We start from the raw sequence: 20080 nt of genomic DNA, 5'->3' as shown, positions 1-20080 counted from the left end.
TACTAGAGTTACCTTGTGTATATCCTTCCCCAGCTTTCTATCAAACATTGTAGTTCGGCCCTTTTTTCATAAGTACAGTGCACTCCATTTAAGTGTACGTCTGTTTAACTGCATGCCGTACTTCGGTCCCGTTTTTGGCACCATCAGTTTCTAAGAGGACAAACTTCGGTTTAGCGCACTACTGATAAGTGCAAGATTCGCTTATATGCATGGTTCAAGACCGCTGCTCTGCAGGAAAGACTCCGCATACGCATGGCATATGGAAGTCAGTTGACACGTGACAACCAACGAGATTTCAAATTTACTGCCTCTTTAAGTGCCACAAGCAGAATAAGCGAAAGAATGTTAGAGCGTACACCGGGGTTGTCATCGCGGCAGAACTGTAAGACTTTAACACTGGCTGAACGAATAGAAGTTCTTAAAAAATTAGAAAACAAACAAAGTCAAGCATCTATTGCTAAAGTATATGGTGTCAATCCCAGTCAAATTTCACGTGTCTTGAAGCAGAAAGACCAGCTTCTGGAAGACTGGCAAAACAATACAAATCCACAATGGAAACTAAAACGGGCGGGAAAAGCTGAGGAAGTAGAAGATACTCTTCTTCGGTAGTTTTCTCGAGTCAGGAGCAGACAGTTTCCTGTCAGTGGTCCACTGCTTATGGAGAAAGCTAACCAGCTAGCTGAAAGTCTTGGACTAACTGAATTCAAAGCCACTGTTGGATGGTTGGAAAGATGGAAGGAGAGGAACAGCATAAAATTCAAGGAACAGCATGGTGAGAAACAAGACGTTGATGACTTTGGTGCTGAAAATTGGGTTGTTTCAGTTCTTCCTACCATCTTGAATGAGTTTGCACCTCATGACATTTTCAATGATGAGGAAAATGGTCTCTACTGGCGAGCGATTCCTGATGGAACACTTGCATTCAAACATGCCGAAACTACAGGAGGTAAAACGTCGAAGGACCGACTAACGATCCTCCTTTGCTGCAATATGGATGGGAGTGAGAAGTTGGAACCACTCGTCATTGGAAAGAGCAAACAGCCCCGTTGCTTTAAGAATGTTAAGCGACTTCCTGTGTCATACGAGGCTAACGCAAATTCATGGATGACTGGGAAAATTTGGAAGCAGTGGCTAAAGAAGTTAGACACTAGAATGCGGGCACAAAAGCATCAGATTTTGCTGCTTTATGATAATTGTGTTGCACACAGGGATGATGTCAGGCTGTCTAATGTCAAGGTGGTCTTCCTGCCACCAAACACTACCTCTCTGATCCAACCTATGGATCAGGACATAATAGCCAATTTCAGACAACATTATCGGGCTCTTGTGCTACGTTGTCTGATGAGCGTTATGGATGACCAGACTGGCAAGGATAAACATGCTGTTGAACTGGCTCGTAATCTATCACTGTTGGATTCCCTACATATGCAGAAAGAAGCCTAGAATCTTGTTACACAGGCAACCATTGTGAACTGCTACAAGCGGGCAAGCTTTGTTCAGGATGTGGAGAGGGATGAAACAGATGCAGCTGTTGCAAACGCGTCAGATGAAGAGGTTATTGACATCCCAGCCGGTGTTACTGAAGAGGAGTTCCATCGCTATGTAGCTGTTGATCATGATCTACAAACAGCTGAAGACAGCACTGATGTCGAGATATGCGCCTACACGCAGGCAGCAACGGCTGATGATGGAACAGATGAAGAAATGAGCAGCGAGGCACATGCTGACGAAATTCAACAACCTCCTGTCACTTTTGCAAGAGCGCTGGAGAGTCTCAACATCGTGCGGGCCTATCTGGAGGCCACTGGATGTCAGTGCTATGACAGTTTTTACCGTCTGGCAGACTTAGTCTATGGAACTCATAGACCCAAGATTGTACAAAGGACTATAACTGATTACTTCAAGTAAGCCTAATGTCAGTTAACGGAGATTGTATATTGTATGTATAATAATAAACAGTACTGTACATATGTTTATCAGATGTCAAGCTTCTTTGGGTCACAACGGTTAAGTGCACGCTCTGGTTAACTGCATGCATTTCTTTGGTCCCAGACCCTTGCATTTAAGCGGATTGCACTGTACATAAGTATTGCCATACTGGGACAGACCAAAGGTCCTCAAGCCCAGCATCCTGTTTCCAACAGTGGCCAATCCAGGTCACAAATACCTGGCAAGATCCCAAAAAAGTACAAAACATTTTATACTGCTTATCCCAGAAATAGTGGATTTTCCCCAAGTCCAATTTAATAATGGTCTATGGACTTTTCCTTTAGGAAGCTATCCAAATCTTTTTTAAACTCTGCTAAGCTAACCGCCTTTACCACATTCTCTGGCAATGAATTCCAGAGTTTAATTACATGTTTCCCTTTGCTGAGTTATATTATTCATGCACTCCCCTTTTTATTATTCTTAGAATGTACACCACCTAGATGACAACTCCATAGAACAGGATAAAAAGTTTGTAATAAACTTGAAAGGCCCCTGGATCTGACAGGTACAGAGCTGAATTTTATAAACTTTTGAAAGCTGAAGTGACTAGCCCTTTAACAGCACAGTTCAATACAATGATAGCCCATAAAACACTCCCAAATACATTGAACCAGGCCAAAATAATAGTTCTCCCAAAGCCAGGGAATGACCCTACTACACCAGAATCTTATAGAGCCATTTCATTATTTTATAATGAGATTACATTTTTGGCAAAATTTCTTGCTAATCATCTGGCCAGAGTATTAATTAGTAGAGGACCCACAAATGGGATTTGGCCATCAGTGTTATGCAGTCAAAAATACTAGATCCATTTTGGCCATTTTGGAGGAAGCAAGACAATGGTCATCTCCTTCTGAATTCATCAGCTTTGATACAGAGAAGGCGTTTGATTGGGTATCCTAAAGATTCCTGTATGGAGTCCTTGAGAAGTTCGGAATCTCAGGTACCTTCACCACTGCTATTATGATAATCTGTAGGTCTCCAAAAGCTTTTACAGAGGTCAGTGAAAGCCGGAGTGAACTTGTTCCTATCCAGCATACCAGGCATAGGTGTCCACTTTTGCCACTTTTATTCATGTTATTTTTGGATCCCTTAATTCAGGAAATATTAATGAATCCGGAGATACGGGGAGTTCGTTTTGGGGCCTTGGGAATTTAAAATCACTGCTTTTGTAGATTACCTCTTAGCACATCTTCTAGACCCTGGGCATTCACTTCTTATTCTCTTGAAAAGTATTGTGGAGTTTGGTGATTTTCTGGGCTTTAAGTTAAGTTTGCATAAGTCTGAGGCCCTTTCAACTGATGTCACTCTGTGGAGAGTCTGGGGAGATACGTTTCCCCTTTGCTGGTCCAATGACATTCCATTATTTAGGTGTACAGCTGCCAGCTGACCTTTGGAAGCTGTATAACTAATATACCAAGCCTTGTGCAGTTTACTAGATGTCGTTTAGAGGCATGGAGTGCTGATGATATTACACTTCTTATCCCGGTTGAGAATAAAGTGATGTGGCTAGGTTTGGTGACACCACCTTTAAACATAACATTTCTCCTTAAATAGTTTTAGTTTGGAGAATGAATAAAGATTAAAGGTTCTTGGGGTGTTACTTGATCCAATGTTATCTTTTGAGAGTCAGGTTAATTCTTTAGTGAAAAAAGTTTTTGGAAGCTGAGACAATTGAGAAGAATACGAAAATATCTTTCTTTAAATCGGTTTGGGATAGTTCAAGCGCTGGTAATAATTCCGCTTGATTATTGTAGTCTGTGTTATATCGTATGTTCCAAATTATTGTATCGTCGACTACAGACGCTCCAAAGTATGGCAGCAAGACAGATTTGTTGGGTTTCAAAATGGGATAGTTCAACCCCTGTTCTTAAACAATTGCAATGGCTTTCTGTAGAAGCAAGATAAATGTTTAAATTATGTGTGCTAATATTTAATGTCATTTATGGATTGGATCCTATACCACTCTTGTCTGTATTATTGTTTTCTTCTTTAAGGAAAGGCCTTCATGCTGAAAGTCAGTTAAGATTAATTTTCCTTCAGTATCTCAGGTGAAATATAAACGAGTCCACTAAACGTTCAAAAAGGGTTGGGAGTGATAAATCGCTAGAATATAAATCAAAACATAATCCCCTATATTTTTGAGATAGACTCAAGCTTGGAGTCTCTGACCCTATAGGTCTCCTTACTTGGAAGGAAAAAGGCCTGAGAGAGCTCTGGGATACACTGTATCTGCTGAGCTTAAACGGATCAATTTGAACCTCTCTTCATCATCGGCCAAAAAAAACCTTCCAGTACTAGGTAACATCAAGTACTGGAAGGTTTTTTGGGCCGATGATGAAGAGAGGTTCAAATTGATCCGTTTAAGCTCAGCAGATACAGTGTATCCCAGAGCTCTTTGAGGCCTTTTTCCTTCCAAGTAAGGAGACCTATAGGGTCAGAGAGATCCCATACGGACTCCAAGCTTGAGTCTATCTCAAAAATATAGGGAATTATGTTTTGATTTATATTCTAGAGAAGTATAAATGAGTACATGTTTTGTTAATTTCTTATCAGGCATTTGAGCGTGCGGTGGGGGCACTGCCTCAAATATTTAAAGTGAAAGTACATTTTGGCAGTGTCCACATCGGTCTCCATGGATAATGTCACCCATATATGAGAATATGTGTCTGCTCTCCTCGGAGAACACCTGCTACAGGTAAATAACTTAGCTTTAGAGAATGGTTATTTGCCATTTCAAGTAGTACTAGAATTAAGAGACACTTCTGAAACTGTTAACAGATTTAAAACTTTAAGAAGTATTTTTTTTCAATCAATAATAAACCTGGGGAGTGACATCAAGACCCCTAATGTAGCTGTGTTTTTAAAAGATTTGGACAAGTTTCTGGAGGACAAGCACATTAACAATTAGTTGGCATAGGAGAAGCACCATGTCTTGCTTCTGAAAGGGAGCAGCAGGGGATGGATTTCCCAATTAGGGTCTGCTTGGGTAGTCCTTCCAAGATACCAGGATTGGCCATTGTGAGAAACAGGACTTGATGGAGCATTGGTCTGACTCAGTATGGCATTTCTTGCATGTGTAAGTAAACTATTTTGTTTTGTGCAGGTGCTGTGGATGGATCATCTGCTCCAAGGCGACCACTACCTGAGGTTTCAGGAAGAGTTTCTGCTCCAGGTGAGTATTGTTGGCTGCAGTCTTCTGACAACTGAGCTGAATTGTTCTGTGGGCAAATTAGTGTGATCTTTTATTTAATCTCTTCCACTCCAGCTCTGGTCAGAAATGGGCAAAAATAGAAAATGATGCTTTGAGATAGCAAAGCAAGGAGGATTCCTATTTTTCTACTCTTTCTTCTAATTTCATAAAATGGGATGGGGCTCCTTATTGGGGCAGGCCCATGCTGCACCTCACTTCAGGAAAAACATCTTGTCTTTTACAGGGTGTCTGACTGGTACATGGGTCCTCTTAGACTTGCCCAGAGAGTCAAAGAGGTTGTGTTGGTCCCAAACCACAATGAAGTGCAGGTGGGATGGGTCACTGAATGGATAAGCAAAGGGGAAGAATCTCAATTTGATGAGCCAAATTGGTATTTTTTACTGCCATTTACTGTGTTCCTTCAAATAACAATTTGGCAGAACCAAATATATTATACCCCTATAGCAAGAAAGCTAGACGTCAAATATAGGGAGGACAAGCAAGCCCAGGGTTTTAATGTGGTACACCTACCTCATAATTCTGTGGTGGTGGAGTCCACCATGGAGAAAACAGAGTGGTCCTTACAGCACTTTAACACTCCACATGGAAAAAATATGAAACACCTGGACCTTATAGGTAAAAGATGTTTCAAGATTGCAGTTTATCAGCTTTCTATGGTGCTGAAACCTTTCTCAGAGTCTTTCTTAAAGAGAGAAGGACAAATTCCTTGATAATCTGTGCTGAGGTGTGTGGAAAGAATGAATTAGGCCAGCATATGAGATTTTGACATCTAAGCCCATACATCACTGATGACATTTGAAGATTTACATGACTCAGGATGGTCTGGTTTTTGTGAGGATGTGCATGACAGATTCCTTATCGTCTGCTCCAGACCATTTCCGTTTTTTTTTTTTAAAGTAGAATTGCAAACAGCCTAGGACCCCAAAGGAGACCCAGACCACAAGGCTACCACGGGGCCAAAACTGGTGCATCCACAAACATGGAGCAGGGTTGCACAGAATCACCTACCTTTTCTGGTAGACTGAGAAATACTGGGCAGGTCAGGGTTGCACAGTCCCTTATACAGGTTCACTACTCAGTAGTTCTCAGTATCCCTCTGCTGGTAGGAGTGCATATTACCCGCTCGTCGGGAATGGTCTGGAGAGACTCAAGGAAAGCAAATTAGCAGGTCAGATCTAATTTCTCCTTAGCAGGCGCCCTCTCTGAAAGGGAAAATCTCTGGTGAAAAGAACTGTCAACCGTTCTAAAGACCACTGCTCTATCCTGTAGTCTCTTGAATGTCATACTGAACAGTCCATGTTGTAAAGGAACAGTCCTTCCCATATAACAGGAAAAAAAGGGCTACTGGCAATATCCTAAATAGAGACAAAATCAATTACCAAGACTTCATCAAAATAAGAGACAGCCCAAGACTCTCATCAGGACAGCTTAAATCATTATCCCCATTTGAATGAAGGTGACAAAAACTTGCTTTTTAAGTGTTTACCACTACAATAACCATCACGCTTGCAGGTGTGTTATAAATTCAGGTACAGTAGGTTAGCGAAGTTACTCACCTGTTGCAGGTGTTCTCTGAGGACAGCAGCTGACGTATTCTCACTTGTGGGTGATGTCATCTGACAGAGCCCAGTGCAGATGCTGCCTAGCACATATTGCTTTAAGAAATTCTAGCAGCATCCCATTGCATGTGCGCAGGTGCCTTATTGCCTGACACACGAGTTTGAGTCCATCAGTCAGATGACATAGCTGAAGAAAACAACTCTCAGTGGAGGTAGGAGGGTAAGTGAGAATACTTGGCCTGCAGTCCGTGGAGAACACTTGCTACAGATGAGCAGCTTTGCTTTCTTCAAGGACAAGCAGGTCAGTTGTATTCTCATATACGGGAATCCCTAGCTGCCAGGCTCACTGAAAACAAATACTAGAACAATAGGGTTTCAGTTAACCTTGAAACTGTATACAAATTGGTTATGAAGGTACAGCCTGGAACAGAACAAAAATGGACCTAGGAGGGTGGAGTTGGATTGTAGACATCAAACAAATTCTTTAGGACTGTCTGACCGAACCGGCTGTCATGTTGGGTATTCTGCTCAAAGCAGTAGTATGTGATGTGAATGTGTAGACTGCAGATCACATTGAAGCCTTGCAAATCTTCTCGATAGAAGCTGATCTCAAGTGGGCTACTGACTTAGTTATGGCTGTGACATTATGAACCGTGACATGACCCTCAAGAGTCAGCCCAACCTCGGCACAAGTGAAGGAGATGCAATATACTAGCCAGTTGGAAAGTGTGTTTTCCAATGGCTACCTCCATCCTGTTTGGATCAAAAGAAACAAAAGCTGGGCAGACTGTCTGTGGGCTTTAGTTCTCTCCTGATAGAAGGCTAAGGCTCCCTTGCAGTCTAAGGTATACAGTGTGCTTTTGCTAGGATGAGCATGAGGTTTGGGGAAAAATGTTGGCAGAACGATTGGTTAAGATGGCACTCTGACACCACCTTAGACATACGAAGAACTACTGTGTTATGATGAAACTTTGTGTAAGGTGGATCAGCTACTAGAGCCTGAAGCTTACTGACTGTGAGCTGAAGTGACCACCACCAAAAACAACTTTTCATGTCAGATATTTCAGATTACAGGAGCCAAGTGGCTCAAAAGGAGCTTTCATCAGCTGGGTGAAAACAAGTTTGGGATCTCATGACACAGTAGGAGGTTTAACAGGTTGCTTTGTCAACATCAAACCTCTCATGAATTAAACTAGAGGCTGTACAGAGATGGGCTTTCCCCCTGCACGGAGATGGTATTCAAGCAGCTTTTATGTAGGGCAGGTAAGAGGATCTAGGGTCTTGCCCTCACACCAGACAGCAAACTTTATCCATTTAAAAGAATAACATCTCTTTGTGGAATCTTTTCTGGAAGCAAGCAAGATTCTGGAGACATCCTCAGGCAGATTTAAGGTCTGAAATTCTACACTCTCTAGATTCACTGTGGGATCTTATGTCCCAGTTGGGACAAATGTTTCTTTCCTATGTAACTACACAAACTCAGCAAATAACTGATATGGAACAGAAGACTGAAAAACAAGGAACTGAGTTAGAAAAAATTTCTTCTAGACTAGATACAATGGAACAAAAAATACAAAAGTTGGAGAATATACAATTGACTATTGTTAAAGATGTATCTAGCCTAAGAATTAAGACTGAGAACTTTGAAAACTACACCAGGAATCAAAATTTGCGTTTTGTAAATTTTCCTTATGTACTTATGATAAAGCCTGGAGATATGTTAAGAAGATATCTACTTGAAAATCGTGGTATACCAGAAATTAATTTACCGCCGTTTTTAAAGGTTTTCTATCTTCCTCAAAAATTGCCTCCACAACAGAGTTTGAATGTAACAGCTCTTCTTGAGACATCGGATACTCAACAGGCAACGGCGGCAACTTTGGTTGCAAACGTGGCCTTAGTTCCTGACAAGGCATGGTTGTTCCAGATGTTTTTTAAGCATAGGGAGAAACCATTTCTTGGTTTTCGAATTTCCTTATTCCCGGATTTGTCAAGAGAAACTCAAAAGAAAAGGAAACAATTTCTCACAATGAAAATAGCAGTAACTCAAGCAGGAGGTACCTTTTTTTGGAGATACCCCTGCAAGTGTATAATTAGGTTTGATAGTGTCAAATATGTGTTTAAGGATCCGCCTCAGCTTTCAAAACTTATCGCTTCCAAGATGACAACTGGAGTATCATAAAGATTGAATCACCAATCCCTTCGTGAAAGCTATTTTCTTCTATTTTAATTTGCCTTTTGATTAATCTCCTCTTTTTTCTTTTGATCTTGGAATCCTGTTTGTGGACTTGAGTGATAAAATTGGTAATGTTGATTATACCTTAAGAATTATGTAAGGGATTTTCTTAATTTTCCACTTTCTTTTCAAGAGGTTGTACTTGATTATAAATATTGTAATCTAATAAAAAATAATAAAAAAAAAATTCTACACTCGCAACATCCAGGCCATGAGGGCCAGGGTCTGGAGGTTATGGGGTGCAGAAGAGGCCCATCATTCTGTGAGATGAGGGCTGGAAAACGCTCCAGTCTCCACGGTTCTTCAGATGACAACTCCAGAAGAAGTGAGAACCAGATCTGTCTTGGCCAGTATGAGACAACGAGGATCATAGTTCTCCAGTCTTGCTTGAGTCTTTTCTCTATGGGGGGATACACATACAGAAGACCCTTCTCCCAATGAAGGATGCTAGTCTGACATGTGATCTGAGCCTGGAACAGAACTAAGGGTCTTTGTTGTTTAGATGAGTGGCAAAAAGATCCACTGAGGGAGTGCCCACTCTTAGAAGGTCTAGCGGACTATGCCCATGTTGAAAGACCGCTCGTGAGGTTGCATCACCCTGCTCAGTCTGTCCACCAGGCTATTCTCCTTGCCAACCAGGTACATGGCCCGTAGAACCATCCTGTGAAAAATGGCCCACTGCTACATCCCCACCACTTCTGACAAAATGGGTAGGATCCCTTTCCCCTCTGCTTGTTCACATTGTACATCGAAACCTGGCTGTTGGTTTGAATGAGAACAATTTGGTTCAACAGCCAATCTCTGAAATCTTTAGAGTGTTCTAGATGGCCCTTAGCTCCCAGAGGTTAATGTGAAAGTTTCTCCTGAGCAGGCCATGCCCCTTGGGTGTGACGCTCATCTATATGAGCTCCCCTTCCAAGGTTGGACACATCTGTTGTCAACATCTTCTGAGGTGGTGGAATTTAGAATGGCAGTCCCATGGTCAAATTTGGCCAAATTGTCCACCAGAGTAGGGAGTGGCCTGAGACCAAGGGAAGCCAGGGTCCATTGGGCCCCTTTAAATGGGGGCCTTGTGGCCTAGCAATCTCAACATCTGCCAAGCTGTGACCTGCTTGCTGTGGATGTGTGAGGTGAACACAACAAAGGCATCTACCCTGACTTGTGATAGGAAAGCCCAAGCTTGTGCTGTATCTAGCAGGGCTCCTATGTACTCCAGGTGCTGTACTTGGTGCAGGTGGGACCTGGGCTAGCTTATAAGAAACCCTAGTAGTTCCAGCACCCAAATACTGGATATATCTTAAAGCCTCTCTGTTCAAGCAGTTTGTCACGGATGATCATAATTACTTTAAACCCCTAATTGTACAGTAATTCCAATTTCTCGGTTCCATTGTAATTGTTATTATACATGGATGACTATAAATTGTTACCTTTTTCCATCTAGCATTCATTTCCATATTACATATTGTAATACTCAATTCTCTTTTATTTTGTTATTACTATTAATGTCTACTATCCTGCATCACTTTTTGTACTGTTAAATACAATAAGTTGTTAACCACATTGAACCCTGATCTATTGGGATAATGTGAGATAAATAATAGTTCTCTGCATGGATTCCTGTGCCCCTTCCTGCGACATGTTCTTGACCAATCAGTTGTCCAGGTAGGGAAAGACATACACTTCCAGTCTGTGTAGCATTGCTGCAACTACTGCTAGGCACTTGATGGAGACCCTAGGAGCTGATGCAAGGCCAAAAGGCAGAACGCGATACTGGTAGTGGTGTTTCCCTACTCGAAATCCGAGATACTTCCTGTGACTGGGAAGCATCGAAATGTGATTATAGGCATCCTTTAAGTCCAGAGAATGTAGCCAAACTTTTTCCTGAATCATGGGAAGAAGGGTGCCCAGGGAAATCATCCTGAACTTCTCTTTGATTTGAAATTTGTTCAGGGCCTTCGGGTCTAGAATGGAACAAAATCCCTCCTCCTTTTATGGTACAATGAAGTACCTGGAATTAAATCCTTTCCCATCTTCACTTGGTGGCACGAGTTTGACCATATTGGCCCGTCTAAGGGTAGAGATTTCCTGTATAAGTACCTGTTTGTGCTGAGAACTGATGACTGATGCTCTCACTGGTCAATTTGTGGTTTCTGACACCAATATAATGCTTAACCGAGATGGACTATTTGAAGAACCTCACCAGTCAGAGGTTGCAAGGGGCCACATTTGATGGAAAACATTTAGCCTACCCCTACCAGTAGACCATCTGGGATGGTTACTTGGACTGCAGCTATGTTCTCCTGGAGCCACTCAAAAACTTGTCCCTTGGTTTGACTGGGGAGACAGCTGAGACTTTTTGGGTCCATAGCTGACGAGATCGGGACCGCTGGGTAGAGTGGGAAAGCGGTGGAAACCTACGCCTTTGAGAGTAATAGGGTCTCCGCTTAGGCCCACTTGAGAACCTTTTAGTTGTGGAGGATGCAACTGAAAGCTGCCAAAGGACTGGATGGTATCAGTATGTTTTTTAATGAGGTCAATGACCTCTTCCACCTTGCCTCCAAAAAGGTTGTCGCCTCTACAAGGTATATCTGCTAAGCTCTTTTGAACTGCTGGTTCCAGGTCAGAGACATAAGCCATGAGTCTACACATCCCCGCAATCCATGACAGAGAGCCTGGATGCAATATCGAAAGTATCATAGGTGCCCCCTGGCCAGATATGTCCTGTACTTCAGTTGCTGCTTCTGAGGGAGAGAATCCATGAGATTAAGTGTACTGTATACCAGAGACTTCAAGTAAATGCTTGTAGAGAGCTGGTAGCTCTGCATGCGGGCAATGAGCATTGAGGCCTGATAGGTTCCTCCCAAACAAATTCAGAGTCCGGGCCTCTGTATCTTGGGGAGCTGAGGCATGAGTCCTGGAACTTCGGCTCGTTTGAGGGCGGATTCAACTACCAAGGAGTGGTGGGGCAGTTGCACCCTTTCGGATTCAGTATTGCTTTTTGGCATAGCCTGCACTGAAATGGGAGATTCCCAGTTCTACATCAGTGCATCCTTCAGGATAGATTGTAACGAAACTGTGACCGCTTCCTTGGGGTCCAAGATTGATAACATCTCAGCCCTGGGCTCCTCCTCTATCTCCAACTTGAATGGGATGACAGAAGCCATCTCCTTAACAATACTGATGAAAGAAGAACCCTCAGGTGGAGAATTACCCCCCTCTTGTGGTGGGGAGGGATCAGAAGTAATGTGGCTTCTCTGACGACTCCCATGAATGGTCCAGATCAGACTCCTTGAAATACTGTGGATGGACTGAGTGAGTCTGCACCTGCCCTGACTCAGTGGGACTGTGCCCATGCCCTGGATGCTGACAAGGTACAGCCCTACCATCAGATTTCCAGAAAAGCTTCCTCACCCAACATCAAGGTCAGATGTCAAGGAAGTTGGAGATCGCCTCGATGCCGGTGCGCTCCTAATGGTTGAGTGTACTGAAAATTATGGCGAAAAATAATAAGCAAAAAGGGGTAAAACCCGCACAGGAAGGCACTCGAAAAATTGAGGAAAAAAAACGCACTGAAGGGAGACTGCAAAGATGTATCCTCCTAGCTCCGTGGAAAGAAGAGATTGATGGACCCATGCTCATGTGTCAGGTGGGAAGGCATCTGTGCATATGCAGTGAGATGCTGCTAGGACTTCCTTAAAACAATACATACTAGGCAGTGTTCGCACTGCGCTGTGTCGGATGATGGAATTAAAGTGGGAATTACACCTGGGTCCCCTTGTTCAAAGTCTCTCTCTCCCTCTCCACACCCAAGGAGCTTGAACTAGAAGAGAAAAGGTGTTACTAGGTGATTCTTTGGGGTTCTTATTGCTTTCCCTTATGTGTTGTCAGAAAAGAGAATCTGGATCCAGATAGGCAACACAGAAGCAAATTCTTAAATTTCTCCTGAGAAAATTCTGTGCAATGCATAATATGCACAAAAATGTATTTGCTGTGTAGAATTCGCCTCAGGAACCAAAAAGCAACAACATTAGTGCTGCATAGCCACAAGGAAGAAGCAGCAGCATTGGTATCTGGCCATGTGTGTGCCAAACTGAAAAAGCAGTAGAGATTGGCTTTGTCTGCACAGGCTAGAAGACAAAGGTGTTCATTTTCAAAGCATTTAGACTTACATGCAACTTTGTAAGTCTAAGTGCTTTGAAAACAGGCCTCAAGGATGCTACAGTAGCATCATGGTCCCCTGCAGCTGACAGAGAGTGAGTGAGAAAAGTCATGGAGCATCTTGACACAGCTTGTTCCAACTACATTTTTTTCTCTATTTAAGATTATTCTGAAGATTTTGAGGTTCCATGATTGCCAAGAGCTGAACCCCACCCCACTTCAGTGTTAAGGAACCAGCTAGAGCCGAATCAGTGTGCTCCACTCAAGTCAACAGAGGCGCTGTCCCCATATGGCTTTTTTTAAATTTCTTTATTTATAAATTTTTTGTTTACATCCAATAATATAAACTTGAAATATCAGCAATCAATTATAGGTAATTAAATTGCTATAACCTAAACAGGTTAAATTATACAGGAAAAAAGAGTTTACATTTGTCCCCAATAGGTGGATCAAGACACTAGGAAATTTAAATCTATATAGTAAATCAAAAATAAAACGGGAGGGGCTACGGATGTCTACAGCCGACGTTACAGCACTGTAATTAGGGAGGCAAAACAGTTGGCGACTTAACATTTTCTTTAGATGAGATAAATTCTAACAATTTCAAAGGAGAAAAAAATATATAATTATTCATTTCGAAAGTTACAAAGCATTTACAGGGAAACTTTAACCGGAAAGTAGCACCCAATTTAACAACTCTAGATCTATAAGAAAGAAATTCTTTCCTCCTTTTCTGTGTACTTCTTGCCATATCAGGAAAAATTTGAACTTTTTGTCCCAAAAACATTTCATTTAAATGGCGAAAATAGAGTCTCAAAATATTGTTTCTATCAAGTTCAAGAGCAAATGATGCAATCAGGGTGGTTCTCGTTCCAGAGAGTTTTCAAGAAACTCAGTCAAGTTTAAACTTGGGGTTACCTGTGGTTGTTCGTTCAATTGTTTCACTGTCCCTGAAATATATTGGGTCCTCGTTATAGGGGGATATCCCTCCATAGGAATCCCCAATATTTCACTGAAATACTTCTTGAGCATATCCACTGCTGGAATTAAGGGTGACGTGGGAAAATTCAAGAACCGCAGGTTATTTCTCCTCCCATTATTCTCTAGATATTCTATTTTTCTCTCTTGAGCTTCTTTATCTTTAATCAAAATAGTTGTTAAATTTTTTAATTGTTTAACTTCATTTTCAATCACCTCAATTTGCCCTCTATGTTCTTGAACATCTTTAGTCAATGTTTGACAAGATTGTTTTAAGTCCTTAATTTCACCAGTAAGAAAAACATTCATCTGTAGTAATGTCTTGTTAACCCCCTGGATTGCTTCCCACAATGTCTCCATTGTCACCCTCATTGGTCTCTTCATACCTCCAATATCCTCGGAAGGTAGATCCTGGATTCTAGGGGCAGCGTCCAGCGTCTGTCCCCGACTCGTTGTTTCCATCACAGGAGTCTGTGCGCCGAAAGATCCTCCTTCTGCAAACAGCAAGGCTGCATTCCCCAGCTGTTGCGGTCCTGCCGGCGCCATCACACTTCCGGGTTGTGGAGGGGGGGTGAAATCGGGAGGACTCAGCGTCGCTCCCTCAGCGCTGCGTTCGGTTCCCGAAGGAGTCGAACCCGTCGAAGTAGGCATTCTTTCACCCGGGGTCCTGACTCCGAAGCTCTCCAACGTCGTTTGCTTCAAGATTGGAGTCGACGTTGGCACCATGGAGGTAGGGGCCTGCGTTTTCCCCTTTCTCTTTCCCATTTTAAAATCAGAAAGAGAACTTCTGTCAGCTTTACGTTCGCTGGAACCGCGGAGCCAAGGCTCACACAGCCGTTAGCGCCGCCATCTTGAACTAGCCGTCCCCATATGGCTTTAAGGTGGAGCAAGGCTGATTCATTTTCCTAGTAGCTCCTTTACACTATGATAGAGTGGTTTACCTGTTGAACCTGGGGAACAGAGAGAGAGTGGCAGAACAAAATGGAGGTCTTGCTAGAGCTAGAAAAAAAAAGAAGGCCGGGGCTTTGTTAGGGGAAGGAGATGTGCTAAATAGTCGTAGTAGAGGGCTGATGGTCTTCCTGGGAGGAAATTTGGGGGTGGAGAGAGAAAGCTGGAATGGGGCCTTCTAAGTCTGAAGGGGACTGACAGAGAGAAACTGTGTTGGGGGTGGAGGGAGATAAGACAAGGCAAGCAAGTGTGATAGAGCCAGGGGAAGGAAGGCAGGACATATAATGGGGCAATTATGCACAAATATTTTTTACAAAATTCTGCATCTTTGAATAATATTTTCCTCATCTTCTAAACTAGTCCAAATGAGTGGGTATGCACTCTCCCATCAGCAGATGGAGACAAGAACTACTGACCTCTCTCTATAAGACTACCTGTGCAGCTCTGAATAAGCCAGGATTTCTTAGTCTCCAGTGAGTACCTGTGCAGCCTATTTCTAGTCTAGAGAGGTCTATATAAGTCCCCCTGGAAATTTTAGGTGTGATGGACAAAGTTGTTGGGTGTGCTAGTTTTGGCTCCATAGTTAAAAAAAAATAAAAATAAATAAAGAAGTCAAAAGGCAATGAAATTCGCCTTGAATGACTGACCCAGGACCGGTGGTGCTAGTTTCTTGCCTGGGGGTGCAAACTCCATGATATGAGACTTGGTGTGAAGGGTGCAAGTGCAGTTCGCTTAAGGCATCAATTAGTGTGGTCCTGGAGTTTCTGCAGAATGACTTAGACAAAGGCTTGGCCTTGATTCCTTGCGCGTGCATTTAGTGGCCATAATGTGTTTTAGAAGTAAGGCACAGGGTCATCCCTTGGTGCTTCATCTGGATGTCTTTCGTTTCTTGTGAGGAGTTAAGAATGTCAGACCTCGTTTCAAAAGATTGTTCCTCCTTGGGATTTGAACTCACTGTTGTCTTCCTTAGTTCAGGTTCTGTTTGAGCTGCTGTGGCAGGCAACAATCAAAGATCTTACTTTAAAGGTGGTATTTTTAGTAGCCATTTCTTCAGCCAGGATGATTTCCAAGTTGTAGGCACATTCCTGCTGGGAACCATGTTCTGTGGTTTTATATCCCATTCTGTCCTTTCTCCTTTTTATGTCAACTAGTCCGGATCACATCCAGATCACTTCCAGTGGACAGGGAAGGAGATTCTGAAGAAGGGAGATGGCTTCATCATCTGGATGTTGGGAGAGCCTTGTGGTTTTATTTGAAACAGACTGAAGAGTTTTATAGGTGGGAGCAGCTTTTCCTGATATGTGGGGGTCTGAGGAAAGGCAAAACAAAAACATATCAGTGTTGTAGAGCACAATTTTCTCTTTCAGTTGATACTGTTCACAAGCTGATTCAGGCAGACTCTTTTTAAATAATTGGCTTTGAACTTTGGTATATTTTACCATTTGCGCTGACAGTGCCAACTTTGAAGAGATCCTGCAGGGCGGTTATAGATGCTGGTTAGTTGCAAATCTGGCAGTATTATGCCCAGCACAAACATAATGCTTGTTCAAAATTTCAAGTCCGTATCTTTGTTTGCATGGAAGTTGTTGTGGTCTGAATATTGGTCCAAATATGTTCCGGTGAGTTGAGACCAATTTTGATGCACACTTTGAGTCAACTTGTTTGACTGGATTTTGCATCCATAATGTTAAAATGTATTTCATCGGAATTAGCATCAAAAACTGTACAGTATTTGAATTTTTTTAGCCATTCTTATAAATGTGTTTGGATTTTCCAAAAACGGCATTTTGGTAAATGTTGCGCGCTCATGGACTGACAACCTTTCAGAAAAGGGGGTCTAGATCTGCAACTATTGCAGTTAGAGACCTCAAATTTTGGGAAACTTCGTTTAACACCTGACTCGCGCAACAGATAAAACTTGAACTAAATTGGAGAACATGATGGTGGGAACTTTTTTTTAATTTTAGACCACTTGGCATGGAATGACTCTGTTCTATGTTATTGTGCATTGGAATTGTAGTGGACTTGAACTGAATAATTTCTGGTTATTTTCATTGCTTAATACTAGGTTTCTTATGATAGCATTGTGCTTATTTGAATTGTTTTTTCTGTACAAGTTTTGCTTGATTTGTCTTTATTTTAAAACACACCTTGTCAACAAGGGGTGGGGTGGGGGGCCCACCGAACTGGTCTACACAGGACCCCGCAGTTGCTAGGACCAGCCCTGAGCTGTACATGCTGTGTATGTTACTCAAATTCTTAGTTTATAAGTATTTTTGAGAAAGATCCAGACTGGGTAGCAAGAATCAAGACTCTGTAGGGACCAAAGTAGATTTTGAGGGTAGGCCCAACCAGGCCATCCTATGAGAAGGACTCACTACTTGTTCCAGAGTGCTAAAGTGGCCTAGGGGATATGGACCCCTTCCAGTTGATGGATGACCGCTTTTGTACTAGGTTGCGCATTTGGTTTGCTATTCTCTAAACATGTTACAAAATATTACAAGCAAAAAATTCAACAGGAATTAGAGAGAACAGTCTTTTTATTACTCACCCACCAGCATAGCATCAGATATCAGTGATAAGTTATAACAAACTTTCAAAATCTAACATCAGTACCTCTGGTAATTATAAGTAATCAGACTAATTATATAAAGAAGAGAAAAAGGAGGAAGGAAAGCTTATTTCTTATACAAAGGTCACAGAACAGAGAGAGAGAACGAATGAATGAAAGAAAGATTCTTAGATATAGAAAATTAGTTTTTACGAAGGGGGGCGAGCACCACCTTCGGGAAAAAATAGGCCATTAGACGGATCTGAAACTCTCTTTCCAAGCATGCCTAGTTTTTCACAGTTTCTTTGTCTGCAGCATGGTTTTATAGGCTGAGGTGAACATCCACCTCTCCTCTACCCTGGACCAATCATAGGTGCTGCATATGTGCTGGAGACTTGTAATTGGGTCTTTCATATTATTATTATTTATTGCATTTGTATCCCACATTTTCCCACCTATTTGCAGGCTCAATGTGGCTTACAGAGTATTGTTATGACAAAGTCATTCCATGATATCAGATACAGTTATTAATGTACAAAGATTAAGTAAGGGAAGAGAGAAGGAAGGTGTTAGGCAGGATTTAAGGTATATAAGGTGGACTTTAATAACTGGATGGATTGGTGAGGTAGTTTTGTAAGGCTATGAGTTCTCTTTGTAGGCTTTGTTAAAGAGATGTGTCTTCAAAGATTTGCGGAAGTTAGTTATTTCGTCAATAGCTTTCAGGGCTGTAGGTAGTGCATTCCACAGCTGTGTGCTCATGTAAGAGAAGGTGGTGGCGTGTATCAGCTTGTATTTTAGTCCTTTACAGTTGGGGAAGTGTAGATTGAGAAATTTGCAGGATGATCTTATGGCGTTTCTGGGAGGCAAGTCCACGAGGCTTAGCATGTAAATTGGGGCGTCTGCGTGAATGATTTTGTGTACAATTGTGCAGATCTTGAACGCAATGTGTTCCTTGAGTGGGTGCCAGTGGAGTTTCTCTCTTAGGGGTTTTGCACTTTCATATTTAGTTTTCCCAAATATAAGTCTAGCGGGGGTATTTTGGGCTGTTTGGAGTTTTTTTATAGTCTGTTCTATGTGCTGGAGGCTTGTAATTGGTGTCCTTTCCATATGTCTTCTCAGTAAATTACATTTGTAACAAGCTATACCAGGTAGCTGAGTTGCCCCAGCAACATGAGGCACCACCAGAGTTTGTGACCAGCCAGAAATTCCTTCATGTGGCTGACAATAAAGAAAGATGGGGGGTGGGAAATAGTGCAGCATACCTGAAGTAGAACTTTATAGTTAAAAAATTATAGACACCGCATCCTGTGAGGACAAGTACTTGTTCCAGATTCCTGGAGTCTTGATTGTTTTTTGCCCCTGGGGTTTTTTTTGTGGGGGGGGGGGGGGGGGCTGTTTATGTTGTTTGTCAGTAGAAATACTGGCTGGTTCAGGGTTGCAGACCCCCTTATAGGGTGATGTCACAGCTTCAATAGTTCTCAGTCTCCATCTGCTGGTCGGAGAGCACATCTACTAGTCTGGGGATAAGGTATGAGAGAGAGAGACTGGGTGAAGGCTGGGGATATGGTATGAGAGAGAGAGAGAGAGGGGCTGGGTGAAGACTGAGGAGGGAGTGTGAGAGAGAGACTGGGTGAAGGCTGGAGGAAATATTTATTTATTTTTATTTATTTATTTATTGCATTTGTATCCCACATTTTCCCACCTTATGGCAGGTTCAATGTGGCTTACATATTGCTAAGAAGGTGGTTACAAAATTTTTGTAGAAGTCTAGTACATAATACAGAAGTACAATAAACGCTTAGGTTGATATATTAGCATATTGTGAGAGAGGTTAATATTATTGTTTTCCATTTCTGAACTTTTCGTGATGTATGTTGGTGTGGGATTAGGTACATCCAGGGGGGAAAGACTTCTTGAAAAAATGTGTTTTCAGTTTTTTTTTAATTGTAGGTAGTTTTCTGTGAGTTTCAGGTCTTTGGGTAATGAGTTCCAAAGTTGTGTGCCTATATCTGAGAGAGAGAGAGAAACAAAAACCAGGAGGGAACCCAGGCCATGGTGATATGTACAATAAAGAGGCAATTGCCTCTTTGCTTTACCTGTCAAGGGGGTGCTGTCATGCAGTTGACAGCCTGCTTTGAGAAGGGAGTTTGCTGTCTTCTGCCAGTGATTTGCAGAGACACCTTAAAATTTGCTAATAGGAAAGGAGCCTTAGTGAATCAATTTCTGAAAGTGCTACTGATGATCTTAGAAGGCATTCTCTCTCCTCCCCCCCAAAAAAAACAATTTCACTGGGGACAATGTTGGAGGGGTGGAAAGGAGAATTGAGTCTCAGCTGCTGGCTCTTAAGTGTTTCTGCGGACTCCTAGATTTAATGAACATTTGTAAAGGCCAGCCCTATGCCCCACCCCCCAACCGCATCCATCCCCCTCTTGATTCCCCCCTCTCCA

General features: G+C 42.3%; 1 protein-coding gene across 3 annotated transcripts in view; it reads left to right on the top strand.

Moving 5' to 3' along the window:
- MIA3 (MIA SH3 domain ER export factor 3) overlaps window positions 1-20080 on the top strand; it is a 237758-nt gene that overhangs the window by 197034 nt on the left and 20644 nt on the right. For all 3 annotated transcript variants that reach the window (XM_030195990.1, XM_030195989.1, XM_030195988.1), the window contains exon 25: window positions 5096-5164. In XM_030195990.1, coding sequence (XP_030051850.1) covers window positions 5096-5164 — 69 coding nt within the window. The remainder of the gene's footprint in view (window positions 1-5095; window positions 5165-20080) is intronic.

This window comes from Microcaecilia unicolor, chromosome 3 (genome assembly GCF_901765095.1).
Source record: "Microcaecilia unicolor chromosome 3, aMicUni1.1, whole genome shotgun sequence".
In the NCBI taxonomy this organism is placed as follows: Eukaryota; Metazoa; Chordata; class Amphibia; order Gymnophiona; family Siphonopidae; genus Microcaecilia; species Microcaecilia unicolor.
Note: the sequence above shows the minus strand (reverse complement) of the source record. Positions and strands in the feature narration are given on the sequence as shown.